We start from the raw sequence: 16,336 nt of genomic DNA on the forward strand, positions 1-16,336 counted from the left end.
CATTGCACTGTGAAATGTAATGCAGTGTACTTGTTTAGCAGTATTTATGCACTTTTGTGGAAAATATCTTAACTGTGTGACGAAAAAATAAGTCAAGATATAAAAAAAGATTTTGCATTGCATTGCAGTGCTTGGGTTGCACCCTTCACATTTCTGCATCCATGCATACAGCAAGTTCACATATTATTCACACTGTACATACTGCATACTACTTTGTTTCAATAGTTGCATGCCAAGATTAAGGAGTTTCTTCATTAATGCACATTAGTGCATATTTTAGTAAAATTTCTCAAAACGTCTCAATTTGCAAACAGTGAATGTGATGCATCATGTTTGTGTGTATGCTCAGGTGTGTCGTGAATACCAGCGTGGCAACTGCTCTCGCGGAGAGACGGACTGCAGGTTTGCCCACCCTGCCGACAGCACAATGATCGACCCCAGTGATAACACAGTGACTGTGTGTATGGATTACATAAAGGGCCGCTGCTCCAGAGACAAGTGCAAATACTTCCACCCTCCTGCACACCTGCAGGCCAAGATCAAAGCGGCCCAGCACCAGGTCAATCAGGCCACGGCCGCCGCTGCCATGGTGAGCACTCCCTCCGCTGTACATTACACACACATAGTCATATAATACTGTTCTCATGCCTCATAGTGTTTGTTGAATTAACACTTTCTTAGATGGTATATATTCGATCTCTGGTTAGAATTGACATTTCTGTGCCATTTTTAAGAATGCATTTAAAGGAATTGTTCATCCAAAAATGAAAATGTACTCACCCTCAGGCCATTCAAAATGTAGATGAGTTTCATCTTCATCAGAATAGATTTAGAGAAATGCAGCATTACATCACTTGCTCACCAATGGATCCTCTGCAGTAAATGGGTGCCGTCAGAGAGTCCAAACAGCTGATCAAAACATTACACAACTCCAGTGTGAAGTTAAAATCTGTGTTTGTAAAGAAAAAAATAAAAATAAAAGAGTAGTTCTATTCCAGAACAAAAATGTACAAACCTCAAGTCATCCAAGATGTTCATGTCTTTCTTTCTTAAGTTTCAAAGAAATTTAATTTTTTGAGAAAAACAAACCATGAAGCTGCATTTAAACTGCATTTTGGAAGTTCAAACTCAGGGCACCATAGAAGTCCACTAAATAGAGAGAAATCCTGAAATGTTTTGTTTAAAAAACATAATTTCTTCACGGCTGAAGCAAAGAAAGACATGAACATCTTGGATGACAAGGGGGTGAATACATTATCTGTACATTTTTGTTCTGGAAGTGAACTACTCTTTTAAGATGTTTTAAATTCAAATCAAGTCTTTTATCCATTATAATGCATTCTCTAGTGAAGAAGTCACTTAATCTGAATCAGGAGAGAATATGCACCATTTACAAGCAAGTACTGTCCTAAATAGTTTTAAAACAAGGGAGTTGGTGGATTTTGATGTGAGAGGCCAATAGGATGGACTTTTTCACTTAGGAAAGTGTTATTATGGGTGATTATGAACTTATTTTGTCCAGAAATGACTGGCTGTTTGGACTCCCATTCTGACGGCACCCATTCACTCCATAGGATCCATTAGTGAATGATCTAATGCTAAGTTTCCCCAAATCTGTTCTGATGAAGAAACAAACTCATCTACATCTTGGTCAGCCTGAGGGCGAGTACATTTTCTAGAAGTTTTTGTTAAACTATTCCTTTAAAAAGAACAAAATCAGTAATCTGGTTACATATGAGACCGTGGACCACAAAACCAGTAACACAGGTATATTTGTAATAGCCAAAATTACTTCTTTTTAAAATTATTTCTTTGATGTCAAAAATCATTAGGAGATTAAGTAAAGATCATGCTCTGTGAAAACTTAAGTCAATTTCCTACTGTAAATATATCAAAACCTTTTGATCAGTAATATGCGTTGCTAAGAACTTAATCTGGACAACTTTAAAAGCGATTTTGTCAATATTTTGATTTTTTGCAATCTGCAACCTCGGATTCCAGATCTTCAAATAGTTGTATCTGGGTCAAACATTGTCCTAATCAATGGAAAGCTAATTAAAAATTGACCCTTATGACTGGCTTTGTGGTCAAGGGTCACATATTTGATCTCAGGTTAACATTGACATTTCTAAAGAAAAGTTTCAGGAGTTTTTAACAGCAAATAAGAATTTATGAATGTTTAGAGTTCTCTATAAGATATTACATACTTGTAAGTCATTGCCATTTCCATTTAAACTGCACAAATATGTAATTTCATCATCGTGTCAAGCAGAGGGCAGTATCCTAATGATTTTTCTGTAACATTTCTGCACATTAAGTGTATGTTTGCAATCCAGCGCAATGTTATCCACTTTTGACGTATGACAAGAATGTTTACTGTTAATGTTACCGTAATTGATGTACCTGTTAATTGAATCTCAGTACAGAGTTTTCTAAAACAGAATGGACTGTATTTCTGCATGCCTTAGTCCTGATATCCCCCTGTATACTGCATTCCAATGATTTGTTTTTATTTGTTTTTTTCTCACCTACCCAAAATGCACTGCTGCCCCCATGATGCACCTCTGCTTGCTGTTTATGTTAATGCGCTTGAACCCCATTGGCCCATTGCCATCATGTGCTCGCTGCCTGCTAATTAAGACTCAGTCGGCTGTCAAATCACTGAAGCGACCCCTCGAAGCCACCTTTGACCTGGTACTATGACCTTTCACCTTTTTGCTTGGCATGTTGCTTTTATTGTAGTGTCTTAACAACAGACGAAAGATAATTTGCAAGCATAGTCCTTTTGTTATCTGTTTATTTAATGCCTCTGTTGTGTTCCGTGTTACCATGCCGTGTGATCAGCTGACTGCGGCGAGCATATCGAGAAACGCGATACGCCGGTCCGCCGCAATCAGATCATCACACGTGTGTTATTCCAGGGCGTGAGGACAGGGCCAGATGTTCTGAACTCTAGTGACATGGCTTCTATGTGTCTATACAGCATGTTTAGTATCTCTGTGTAGTGCATGTGTCTGTGGGAGGGGTAGCAGCGGAAGAATACTAAAGCTCCACCATTAAAGCCACAGAAAAGTTCTAGTCTCTTTCTCACACTTATCATGGAGTGAGCAGTGCAGTTTATTTTCCTTTTGGTTTATTTTTCTTTTTCCTTTTTTAAACGAGTTATTTTCGTCACTTTTGTCTGCAAAACATTTGAGTAGTGCTACGCTTGCTTCATTTGCATTGAGTTAGCAGTATGGATGTTGTAATGTTAATGAATTAATACTCTCCTGAAGTAAAACTAATCATGTAAATCACAGATGCTCAGTGCTAATTTTGAGTTTTTATAGCGAGAGGAACTGGCTCTTTGGCTTTTGCTTGTGCCGTAGACATGTATTAGCTGCCGCTTGCTTGCTTGTTTGTCAGAATCGAGCCCTGTGATGTTTTGCCCTCTGATGATAATTCTGTCTTTTTCTTGTTCCTTTCCTGTCTTTACTCTCTCCTACACGTTCCCCCATTTTCTCCACTCCCCCCTTCCCTGTGGTCTTATCGGAGCAGGGAATTCCTCACAATGTCATGCCGCCTTTACCAAAGCGACCTGCGCTTGAGAAAGCCAACGGTGCCACAAGCCTGTTCAATACTGGCATGCTCCAGTACCAGCAGGCTTTGGCCAACATGCAGTTTCAGCAGCAAGCTGCATTTATTCCGTCAGGTAGGGCTTCTCGTCAACCCTGACCACTCCTTGATCTCACCTCTGAACTTTCTAAACCATAAGGGATGCACAAAGACATGGGATAACTTGTTTTTAAAGAGACAGGGTTCCCACAGCCATTCCATTCATAACAGTACAGTATGGTATAATATTTTAATACAGCATAAATGTTTTTTAAAGAAGTCTCTTCTGCTCACCAGGCCTGTATTTATTTGATCCAAAGCACAGCAAAACCAATACAATTTTGAAATATTTTTACCATTTAAAATGTTTTCTATTTTAATATATTTTAAAATGTAATTTAATCCGGTGATCAAAACTAAGTTTTCAGCATCATTACTCCAGTCTACAGTGTCACAGAATCCTCCAGAAATCATTGTAATTTGCTGATTTGCTGTGAAAGAAACATTATTATTATTAATAATAATAATAATATTCAAAACAGTTGAGTACTTTTTTTTAGGATTCTTTGATGAATAGAAAGATCAGCACTGATATAAAATAACAAGCATTTTTAACATTATAGAATATACCAGTGTGTGTGTGTGTGTGTGTGTGTGTGTGTGTGTGTGTGTGTGTGTGTGTGTGTGTGTGTGTGTGTGTTTTTTAAAGAAATTAATACTTTTATTTAGCAAGGATGCTTTAAATTGATCAAAAGTGATAATAAAGACATTTATTATTTATGTTACAAAAGATTTCTACTTTAGATAAATCCTATTCTTTTGAACTTCATCAAAGAAACCTGAAAAAAATGTACTCAGTTGTTTTCAACATAATAATAATAATAATAATAATAATAATAATAATAATAATAATAAAATGAGCAGCAAATCAGAATATTAGAATGATTGCTGAAGGATCACGTGAATGGCGTAATGATGCTAAAACTTCAGCTTTGAAATCACAGGAATAAATTACATTTTAAAATGTAAAAATATTTTAAAATTTTACTGTTTCTGCTGTACTTTTGATTAAAAAAATGCAGGCTTGGTGAGCAGAAGAGACTTATTTAAAAACATTAAAAATCATACTGATCTGATCTTCTATTTATTTATTTTTTTTATTTTAGACGGTCCCACCAAACTACTGGGATGCAGTATTATTTGTATGTTCTAAAAATCTATATCCAGTAATCTCGACCTTCTGAAAAAATCATAGAAAACCATTGGGTCAAAAGGCGTGGGAACCTTGTAATCTATGAACGTTAAACTGAGCAATTAGAAACGGGGCTGTCTGTCAGTTTCTCTGTATCACCTCATCATTGTATCACATTTCTACTCTGGTACATACCTGTAGTTGAGCTCATTGCTTTCACTGCGAAATACAGTTGCCAATAACCCTGGGATGCCCCTCAGTCATACTAACGTCTGCTATGATGACTGTCACACATACACACGTTTCTGTGAGCTCACAAGTACATGTGCTCCCTTCCTGAGTTCACGGTTTTATCAACTAATCGGTCTCTTATGGACATCATGCTGTATCACTGTAATGATTTTTGTCTTCCTTTAATTATGATTTCTTCACTCTAACCAACCTTGTGATGGGCTGTTGTGATTCTTCTCCCTTTCCAATCCACTTCCTGTTGCAATGCATGATGGGCAGGCTCAATATTGTGCATGACCCCTGCAGCCAGCGTGGGTAGGTTTCTAGACTTCCTCCTCTTAGTTGTTCTCATGCCCTCAAAATCCACATGGCCAAAAAAAAAAAAAAAAAAAACTGGCATTGAAAAGTGGGCATCTCTGTGAGCGCTTCACTTATGAAGCATCTGTGATTTGAAATTAAAGTCAACATGAAACTGGATTTGCAACTTCAGTAATTTTATATATGTCTAAGTGAAGCAGAGTATTCAAGAAGATATGAAGGGGCACAACTTGATTTGATCCATCAGGAATTGCATTGGTTTAGAAAAAGCACCTGAACGGTGGCAAGTTGATGGAGGCGGCTCAAAATAATCTTTGCATTAACAATCTTTTGCATTATGCAAAATTAGATTATTGTATATTATTACATTTTTGATTTCATGTTGACTTTAAATACAAACAAATATGGTTTCTATCACTGTGACTTGCAATTATAGCATTTTGTGTATCGTTTTGTGGGTTTTGGTGGCTTTTTAAAGAGATAGTTCACCTAAAAATGAAAGTTCTGTCATTTACTCACCCTCATGAAAGACAAAAGGAGAATGTTTGAGTAATATTACTGTGCAAGGTTAAATATGCGGAATGGAGAACTATACTATATATAATACTATACAAAATTACACTATATTTATATGGTATAAATTTATGAATATAGTATAAAAGTACAGTATGGTATAATTTATCATAATTACACTACCAGTCAAAAGTTTTTGAACAGTAAGATTTTTTATGTTTTTAAATAAGTCTCTTCTGCTCCGCAGGCCTGCATTTATTTGATCCAAAAATACAGCAAAATCATTAATATTGTGAAATATTTTTACTACTTTAAAAAGACTGCTTTCTTTTTGAAAATATTTTAAAATGTAATTTATTCCTGTGATCAAATCTAAATTTTCAGTGCAAAAAAAATTCTAGTGTCAAAGCTGTTTTCAACATAATAATAATAATAATAATAATAATAATAATAATAATTATTATTATTATTATTATAAAACATTTTTTGAGCAGCAAATCAGAATATTAGAATGCTGTCTGAAGGATCATGTGAATAGAGTAATGGAATAGAAAAATGACATTTTACAATATATTCAAAGAGAAAACAGTTATTTTAAATAGTAAAAATATTTCACAATTTTTCAATTTTTGCTGTACACTGTACTCAAATAAATGTATTTTTCTTATTTAAAAACAATACTGTTCAAAACCTTTTGACTGGTAGTGTTAATAAATATTATAGTATAAATTAAATAAAAAAAGTATAAATTACTATACAACATATATATATATATATATATATATATATATATATATATATATAAATGTGCATTTTATTTAGTAATGTACTATTGTAAAATATAATAAATATTTGATTTTTTCTTATTTGATTTTTGATATAAAAGCTTGACTAACAGTTATTTTGTGTGTGTGTGTGTGTGTGTGTGTGTGTGTGTGTGTGTGTGTGTGTGTGTGTGTGTGTGTGTGTGTGTGTGTGTGTGTGTGTGTGTGTGTGTGTGTGTGTGTGTGTGTGTGTGTGTGTGTGTGTGTGTATTATATTATAGTACATTAAGTATATATGTGACCCTAGACCACAAAACCAGTCTTAAATAGCATGGGTATATTGTAGCAATAGCCAAAAATACATTGTATGGGTCAAAATTATAGTTTTTTCTTTTATGCCTAAAATCATTAGAATATTAAGTAAAGATCATATTCCATTAAGATATTTTGTAAATTTACTGGCGTACACATATCAAAACTTTTCTCAGTGTTTAGATTTTTTTGTACCCTCAGATTTCAGATTTTCAAATAGTTGTACCTTGGCCAAATATTGTCCTATCCTAACAAACCATACATCAATGTGAATCTTGTTTATATTTCAGATTATGTCTCAAAATATATCTAAAATTTCAAAATGGACCCTTATGACTGGTTTTGTGGTCCTGGGACACATATCTTGAAGGTGAATAATAATAATGCCAAGATTTCCATTTTTTGGTGAGCTGTCCCTTTAACTCCTCACACTGAATTTAACACTTTGTAGTTGATACTGTGTTTGACTGCAGTTGTTTGTGGCTCAGATAATCAGTGTTGAGCATGATGTTCCAAAATATGAGAAGGGTTCAATCCTCAATGTTAAAGCAGTACGTGGAAGCTGAAACCTAAATGCAAAGTTTATGAGATGCCATGCCTTTGTTTCCTTCTCCTTGTAGCTCTTGATGTGTTGGCTCATATGACACTTTACCTGCCCTTATGTCTTCTTTAGAACAGTCTCTCTTGCCACCACTTTTGGTTTGCCGTTTGCCGATATCACTTCCAATGCTCACTTTTCTTTCCATACCCCTCTGTGTCCACTCACTCATCATGTTTGTGCACCTGTTGGCCACACTCCCTGTATGTGTGCTTATACCATTTTCCCTCTGAAAAAGTTCCCATGATGCACGGCGCTTCCCCGGCCGCTGTGTCCGCAGCAACCACATCTGCCACAAGTGTTCCCTTCGCATCTGCATCAGCCAATCAGGTTTGCTCTTTTATGGCCTTTTCTCTCTCTATCTCTCTCTCACACACACATACACACTCTCTTGATCTTTCTCTTTCTGTTTGATGGATGTTTCTGAATGCTGGGGGTCCTCTATAGTGATCTCTCCCCCTTGTTGGCCTACACAGGTTTTTGAACTTTTTGTGGTACTTCAAACAACAGATTTACGATTAAAATGTTTATTTGACCTGGAATGTACATACATTAAAAGTTAAAAAATAAAGAATGCACTATAAAGACAAAGATATGCATAAGCTGAGTTGTTTGAAGTATCTTCTGTACAGGTTTTATGCACAAAATGCACTAGATGTTAGTCTGAAATTGCCTGAGCGCTGTGAAAATGCTGTAAAAATGTAATTGAAGCGCAAGCAAAAATGGTCAATTCTATTAAGCACCGTTACAGTAGCATTTCTTGTTATATCTGACGGGCATAGCATTTTAATATTGTTTTTTTTGTCCTTTTTTATTTTGAGGACTCTTCTCTATCAAAGCTGACTACCAACGAATACATGCAATTGGTATGTATGAGGTAGTTTTTCTTAGTCTTTTGCTTCAGGTACATCTTTGCCAGCTGTGGAGGATAAATTATTTCATTTTTTCCCCCGCTTCACTTTGTTGTTTTGCTGATCAAGAAACAAAAAGCTTAATTTCTGCTCATATGAACGATATCACATGTCTGTGTTATAAATACAAACCAGCGTTACAGGCCACCATGACAGAATAGTCTGTTCTAAATTATACAATTTTCCAAACAAATTACCATGAACATATTCTCCATGGTTTGAAACATTAGACTTTAAAACCAGCTTTTCGAATACCTTCAGTTATTGAAATAAAAAGTGAAGGTCAACAAGTTGGAAAAATGGAATGTGCATGGGAATTCACTGACTTCTCCCTGCCTCACTTGACCAGGAGTTATACTAATAAGCAATGGTCCATCGTTTTTCTTGAATGGCATTTCTTAATTTGTGTTGTGTTTGACTCATTCTCTTCTTAACTGTCATGGGGAGGGAGTGAGGGTGAGGGAGAATATTTTAGTCTTTGAAATGACTTTTTTGTAACAAAATAAAGGTCGTAATGGATCTTGTTTCATGCATTTTTTCTCTCTCTTAATCTTCAGATTCCAATAATATCTGCAGAGCATCTGACTAGTCACAAGTACTTGACGCAGATGTAGTTCCAGTCCTCAACAGTAAGTGATTTGCACTGACATTTTCCAGAAACTGTTGGATTCCTGCCCTGCCTGTCTGAGAAATTTCAATGTAATTGTTTGATCCAAAGCAAAACCTCACCCAGTTTTGGCCATTATTTAAATCATTTACCCTCATGTCATTCCAAACCCATGTATGGTGATGTTTTCAAAAGAACATAAAAGGAAAATTCAGAACAAGTTCTTTTCTGTACAAAAACAGTTCTTAGCGCCAAAAAGGAAACACCAAAAAAATGGCACCTGTGATGCAGATTCAGTTGATTGCAAACATATGGACTACTTTTTATGGTGCCTTTTTGAGATTTTCTCTCTTTTTTTTTTTGACAATGACAAATTAAAAGTCTGTCATTAATTATTCATGCTGTTCCAAAACCTAACACTATCATTCATCTTCAGAACACAAATACGATGTTTTTGATTAAAACCAAGAGCTTTCTGACCCTGCATAGACAGCAACTATCACATTCAAGGCCCAGAAAGGTAGTAAGGACATTGATAAAATAGTCCATGTGACATCAGTGGTTCAACTTTAACGTTATGACGCTAGGAGAATACTTTTTGTGAACAAGGAAAATAAAAATAACTACTTTATTTAACAGTTTCTTCTCTTATGCGTCATTGTACTCTTGTGAACGCATGTCAAAGACTACTGGAAGAGAAAAAATTGTTGAATAAAGTTGTTTTTGCTTTCTTTGTGCACAAAAAGTATTCTCATAGCTTTGTAAAATTAAGGTTTAACCACTGATGTCAAATGGACTATTTAACAATGTCTGGGCCTTGAACGTGGTAGTTGTGTTGCTGTCTGTGTAGGGTCAGAAAGCTCTCGGATTTCATCAAAAATATCTTAATTTGTGTTACGGAGATGAACAAAGCATTTATGGGTTTGGAACGACATGAGAGTGAGTTATTAATAACAGAATTTTTATTTTTGAGTGAACTATTCCTATAATTGTCACTGTATAGAAAAGAACTTTGCAAAATTCAAACTTGTCAACAAAAGTCTAAATAATTTAAATAAAGACACTGTTACTGGTTATAACACAAAAGCACAATTCACAAAAAGTTATTTTCCATACAACTAGATCACAGTGACCATGTGTGTCAAGCTCCAAAAAGGAAACTTTGCCATCTAATGTGCAAGTTTCAGCCTGTTCATCAATCAAAGCTATTTGATATAATACAAAGCTAAGTTGTTCCAGACCTGTATGAGTTTCTTTCTTCTGTTGAACACAAAAGAAGATATTTTTGAGAATGTTTGTGGTCAAACAGTTGATGGTAGCCATTGACTTCCATAGCTTTATTTTCTATACTATGAAAGGCAATGGCTACGATCAGCTTCTTTTATTCCTGCTCTGACACACCTCAGCCCATAGTATAACGGTATGCCATTAAAGAATTATTTCACTTCCAGAACAAACATTTACAGATAATGTACTCAACCCTTGTCATCCAAGATGTTCATGTCTTTCTTTCTTCAGTCATAAAGAGTTATAATGGATATGTATGGTGTCCCCAAGTTTGTACTTCCAAAATGCTGTTTAAAATGGCTCTAAGCGATCCCAGCCGAGGAAGAAGGGTCTTATCTAGCGAAAACGATTGGTTATTTTCTAAACAAATTGACCATTTATTTACTTTTTAACCTCAAATGCTCATCTTGTCTCGTCTCTGCTATTCGCACACATGGTCTGTGTAATCCTGGTCAATACAGTTAGGGTAGGTCAAGAAACTCCCATCACGTTTTCCTCAACTTCAGAATCATCCTACAGCGCTATTTTACCTTTTTTTCTAAAGGGCGTTTGATCTTCTTTCTATGTCCACTTTGTAAACACTGGGTCGGCCATTCTGCAGCGATGTAGGACGATTTTGAGGTTAAACAGTATCTAAATTGTCAATTTGTTTCGAAAATAACCAATTGTTTCACTAGATAAGACCCTTCCTTATTGGCTGGGATCATTTAGTGCCCCTGCGTTTTAACTGCATTTTGGAAGTTCAAACTTGGGGGCACCATACATATCCATTATATAGTGCGAAATCCTGAAATGTTTCCTTAAAAAAACATTATTTATTTACGACTGAAGAAAGAAAGACATGAACACCTTGGATGACAAGGGGAGTGAGTACATTATCTGTAAATTTTTGTTCTGAAAGTGAACTTTTGTTCTGAATCCTTTAACAATGGACTTCAGGCTACGTCTACATTAATCCGGATACATTTGAAAACGGAGTTTTCATTTTAAAGCGCTCTCCGTCCACACTAGCGTTTCCAAGCGTTTTCCAAAAGTTTTTCATCCACACTGAAACGTGGGAAAACATCAAATTCGCCTTACTGCGCACGCGTAAAGCCTCCAAAATTATACAGACGTAATAAGTTTTCACGCAATTCTTCTGCCCGGGATCATTCACGGAAATATCTCATCATCCACTGACGCGTCTATATCGCGCACATTCATATTTTATCTGAAAAGCAGTTGTCGTCATGTTATGCAGGACAGCAACTGTGAGTAAATTTTCTGTCATCATTTTAGGACTGTAATTTGAGGAGTGTACAAGGCAAATCTCTTTAGCAGCAGTGTGACAGTGAATAGCACAGGCACAATTACCGCTGTAAACATAGATATCTATTGGTACAATATGCGTCACATGACTAAATATGCGTCATCGTTTTCAAAAGCCTCCGTTTTCACAGTCCACACAACAACGCGAAAACGGCGTTTTCAAATTTATCCACTTTGGAGAGCGTTTTCAAAAAGCTCCGTTTTCCTTGACAAAAACGCCGTCTCAGTGTGGACGGAAGGCCAAAACGGAGAGAAAAAGATGCGTTTTCAAACGAAAACGTATTAGTGTGGACATGGCCTCAGGTGCTTCTATGCCACTTTTGTTTCTAAACTTGTCATTGTATGGAAAAGAACTTCAACATTCTACATTAATTTAAATAATGGCAGAATTGTGTTCTAAATGTATCCTTTTTCTACTGTTTCCTCAGATCAAAGGAATGTGCTGTTGCTCCAGACAAAAGGCAACAAACAAAATTCAAAATTTTTAATGACAAGATCACCGCCGGATAGAATATACCATGAAGATTAGAATTTGGTCATACATGATGGTAGGGTTTTACTAGGGTAAAACTGAATGTCCTTCCACATGATGTGTAGAATTTGAGTGAACTGCATCATTATGTCAGACAGGGCGGCATTTTTACTCTCGTGAGCCGGATTAGTAGGAAAAGTTATTTTCATGTCTGACTCAACACCGTTTTGGCATGTTAGTAGACCAAGAGATATTTTTTGTGATTCACACCTTGATTTCCTTTCCTCGAAATTTGTCTGAAGGTTTACAAAGTTACAAAAGGTGCACCTTGAATTGAAAAAAGCGAATCGAACGTCGATATGGCACAAAAACATCCAGCAAAATTATTCAACGTCTGTAGTTTTCTGTATCTTTAGTTCTGGCTTCTAGTCAAACTAGACAGTAAGAGTCGAGATTGACGGATGAATGTTTTGGGTAGAAACTGATCACCTGAGACCTTTCAAAAGCACATTCTTGCAAGCTTTATGTACCATAACCACCGGCTGAATACCAGACACCGATCTAGAGTGTTATATCAACAGTGTTATTATGTTTACCAGAGATTAATGTTTTTTACAGCGCTTGTTTTTATACATAATTTCACAAGTGTGTGGGTTTTTTATGAAAACGTGCCATTTTTATTTGTCGATCATCCATTAGGCCTTGTAGAACTATGAAGCCTTTTTGACTCCTATGAGAACAGGGTTGCCTTGTTCCTAATGCCCTGTTTCTTTATATTGCCTTGATCGAGAGAATGTCGCGTCAGGAGGTAATCGTGAGGAGAACGTCGAGGTAGCGTAGATGCGTTCCAGTCTTCGCCGTAACGGAGTGAGGACTCTAAAATTCATGCTGGAAAAGCACTGCTCGAGTATTTCGTTACAGATTGTGAGTTTGAGAAAAGGTACACGGAAAGATGAGGTTAGCGTTGGGTCAGGGTTTGTCTTCAGTTCTCATCTGTGTTGATTTTGAGTTGTTTTGGAATATTTCATGACCGCTGGATGACGTAAAAGAGGAACGGAGAATATAATGAGACGTTTTTAACATTAAGTTGTGCCAAAGTTTTTTTTCCTCTTTTTATTTTTATTTTTTTATTTAAATCACGGAAGGTGAATAATTTGTATAGTTTTACGTACAAGGCTGCTTGTAAACCAGGAAACAGACGTTCACATCAAGGTACCCGAGTTACTGGCGAGGGTTTCAACGTCACAACCAGACTCAAGATGAAACGAACGAATCCGAGTTCGCTTGAGTCTGGATTTCAGCCTGGTTTAGGTGCACAGACTTGAAAGGATGCACGCCATTGCCGTTTCCTCACTAAAGCCTTATATTTCAGTGTTTGAACCCACACAAACATTCTCTCAATCACAAATGGGAAATTAGAGCGGATGAGATTTTATTCTTCACTTATTTTACGTGTATATTAATCATGTTACACTTAACGTTCACTCTGTTTCAAAGCCTTTGTTAGAAATATATTGTGTTGTTTGCATATAAAGATTTTTTTTTTTTTTGTATTTGACAATATTGTCATAGAACTGTTTTAGAATGTAGGAAATGAATTATAGTTTTTCTTACTGTCACTTTCTTTTACATCATGTTAAGTTCATAATGTTTAGCTAGTAGTGTTGTATTCTTAATTCTTCATGTTAGTTTTCATGGTAGAATGTTTGAAATTTCAAGGATTTTGGTTTTGAATTTGTTGAACAAAATATTTTATCTTGTCTTAAAAAAAAGCGTGAAAACGACAGAAAGAGAGTTTATTTGTAGCTATGGAAAGGTTGATATTTTAACCCTTTATTTTGTGTCGAATCAAGACCACGTCTACAATTAGCTGGTTAAAGTATCAATTGTACATGCTAGAGTAAAAAAGAAGTTATTTTCTACTGTATGCATTTCAGAATTGAAAATCGTCTTGTAATATTTCAAAAAAAAGAAAAAGAAAAGAAAAAAAACATCCCTCAGTGTCAGGCCAAAATGAGCAGCAACTTGTCTCCAGAGATTTCTGAATATTTAAAGATGTAAAACAAAAAGGAGCGAGGTCACAGGGTCGGGCCTCGAGCTGCAAACGAGAGAGAGAGCCATAACTTAAGGGACGAAGGTTGACTTTTTGCACTTCTGTACATAGTCAATATAAAGAAAAGAAAAGGAACATGTATAATATTGAGATCTTATTTTGAATAATAAAAGATTCTATAACTATGAGAAATTTTCTTAGGATAATTTAAGAATTAGAGTAATAGTCCAGCTAACAAATGATGCTTGCAGAAATATGGCACAGCTCTTTTATTATCATTTCCGGCCATCACGTTCAGAAAAAAATCAATAAAAAAAAATAAAATAAAGCTCCGCGTTGCCTGCATACAGTACCGAGAGTCTCCAAAATTGGCAGTACACTCCGCCTCGTCATGATTTCCACTGTGGCGATTTCGGTTTTGTTTACAAATAAATAGTACACCTTCAAAAACAGTATTTGTCATATGATGGACATAAATAACTGCATGAAGAATAAAAATTAACAGAGTAAAATTCTCATAATAGATAAGTACGTAGATCAGTTAATTTCTCACAGTACCGTAACTATCATTGCCACAGCATAGTGTAAATCAAGTATCTCGATCGATATCTGAGCCTGAATTAAGGCGCGTTCGTTCACTGATAATCCATCTGAGTATAACCGTAAGAACAGTACAATAATTAAAAAGGCCTTCAAACCGACTCTAGATGCTAGCAAAAGACGTCCACTTAACACACGACAACAGAAGAGTTGCTTTGTTACTTGGTAACGTGCCTTCAGCAGGGAAAGGACACCGACGACACACACACACAAACAAAAACAAAAAAACAAACAAAATGAATGTAACTGTCAAATCCTCCGCTGAGGTCAGCGTTTTTCTCATTTGAGGTTGCTGCACAAGAGCTATTAAACCAAAGCATCACTTTCCTTCACTAAACGCAATGCCTAAAAGCTGGTCGGCCGTTGCAGACGGCCAAACCACAGGTGGTCCTACCTGCTGAAAGCACTTGCTTGGATGCTTAACGCCCTCCATGGAATCTTACACCTGCCCTTTGCTTATAGTTGCTGTAAGATATTGTGCTGCATTCTAAAAGACTTGTTTTATGCACATTTATTATTGTTAGAATTGACTCTTACTGTTATGAGTACAAAAAACCTTAATAAAACAAAATGGATTTGCTCAAAAGGTGTCTGTGTGGTGTTTTTCCCTCCTCTATATCCATTAAGGGGTCATATGATGAGGTTCCTTGTTTTCCTTTGTCTTTGGAGTATTACAAGCTGTTTGTGCATAGATACGATCTGAGAAGTTGCCAAGCTTAAAGTCTCAAAACCCTTCAAACCTATGCTGCAAACACGCCTCCACTTGAACAGGTCATGGGGCCAGTAAATTAGCATAACACCGCCTAGATGTATATAGAAAGAAAGAACGCATAGCTTTTACCAGCTGTAGTTGCCATGTGTTGGAGACATTGCAAAAGCGATACTATTTTGCATTCCAAATGAGGACACAACTAGAAATCAGTGGTTTAAGGCAGTGGTTCTCAATCCTGGTCCTTGGGGACCCCTGCTCTGCACATTTTGCACGTCTCTCTTATTTAACACACCTGACTGAGATCTTCAGCTTGTTAGTTCAGTTTATGTATCTCTCTCCTAATGAGCTGATGATCTCAATCAGGTGTGTTAAATAAGGGAGACATGCAAAATGTGCAGAGCAGGGGTCCCCCAGGACCAGGATTGAGAACCACTGGTTTAAGGGGTCATCGGGTGCAAAACTAACTTTTACAGGTTGTTTAAACATTATTTTGTGATGGTAGTTTGTTTACACAACCACCCTACAATGATAAAAATCCACCCAGTGGTATTTTTTTAATCTTTAAAAGTAATATACCCTTTTTAAAATCAGTTCATTCTTAGCTTCTTGTCCTTGTGATGAAACACATTTGATTGACATGAGCGTCTTACCTTAGCCCCGCCCTCACCGAGCTGAAACAGTCCGAATACAATTGACCTTATGCACGGAGCGTTCTTTAGAACTTCCGCATAAAGATAAGCCAGCTCGCAAACTTCCGCTGAAGCTCATTTTATATGTGTTATATATTAGGTGGACACTGTGAGACTCATCTACTGCCTCGTTCTTATCAGAAACTGAGAAAAAATATAATTGCAACATTATAAA

The 16,336-nt window shown here is 36.2% G+C and overlaps 1 protein-coding gene across 12 annotated transcripts in view; it reads left to right on the plus strand.

The window, feature by feature from the left end:
• LOC141344249 (muscleblind-like protein 1) overlaps window positions 1–15,346 on the plus strand; it is a 51,396-nt gene extending 36,050 nt beyond the window's left edge. For 2 of the 12 annotated variants that reach the window (XM_073849067.1, XM_073849079.1), the window contains 8 exons: window positions 350–589; window positions 2,641–2,694; window positions 3,538–3,691; window positions 5,297–5,332; window positions 7,761–7,852; window positions 8,344–8,388; window positions 8,991–9,062; window positions 12,064–15,346. In XM_073849067.1, the coding sequence (XP_073705168.1) occupies window positions 350–589; window positions 2,641–2,694; window positions 3,538–3,691; window positions 5,297–5,332; window positions 7,761–7,852; window positions 8,344–8,388; window positions 8,991–9,047 (678 nt within the window). In that variant the 3' untranslated portion in view covers window positions 9,048–9,062; window positions 12,064–15,346. The remainder of the gene's footprint in view (window positions 1–349; window positions 590–2,640; window positions 2,695–3,537; window positions 3,692–5,296; window positions 5,333–7,760; window positions 7,853–8,343; window positions 8,389–8,990; window positions 9,063–12,063) is intronic. The other 10 variants (XM_073849068.1, XM_073849071.1, XM_073849069.1 and 7 more) reach the window with 10 other exon arrangements.
• The last annotated feature ends 990 nt before the right edge of the window (window positions 15,347–16,336 follow it).

Source organism: Garra rufa, chromosome 10, assembly GCF_049309525.1.
Source record: "Garra rufa chromosome 10, GarRuf1.0, whole genome shotgun sequence".
Classification (NCBI taxonomy): Eukaryota; Metazoa; Chordata; class Actinopteri; order Cypriniformes; family Cyprinidae; genus Garra; species Garra rufa.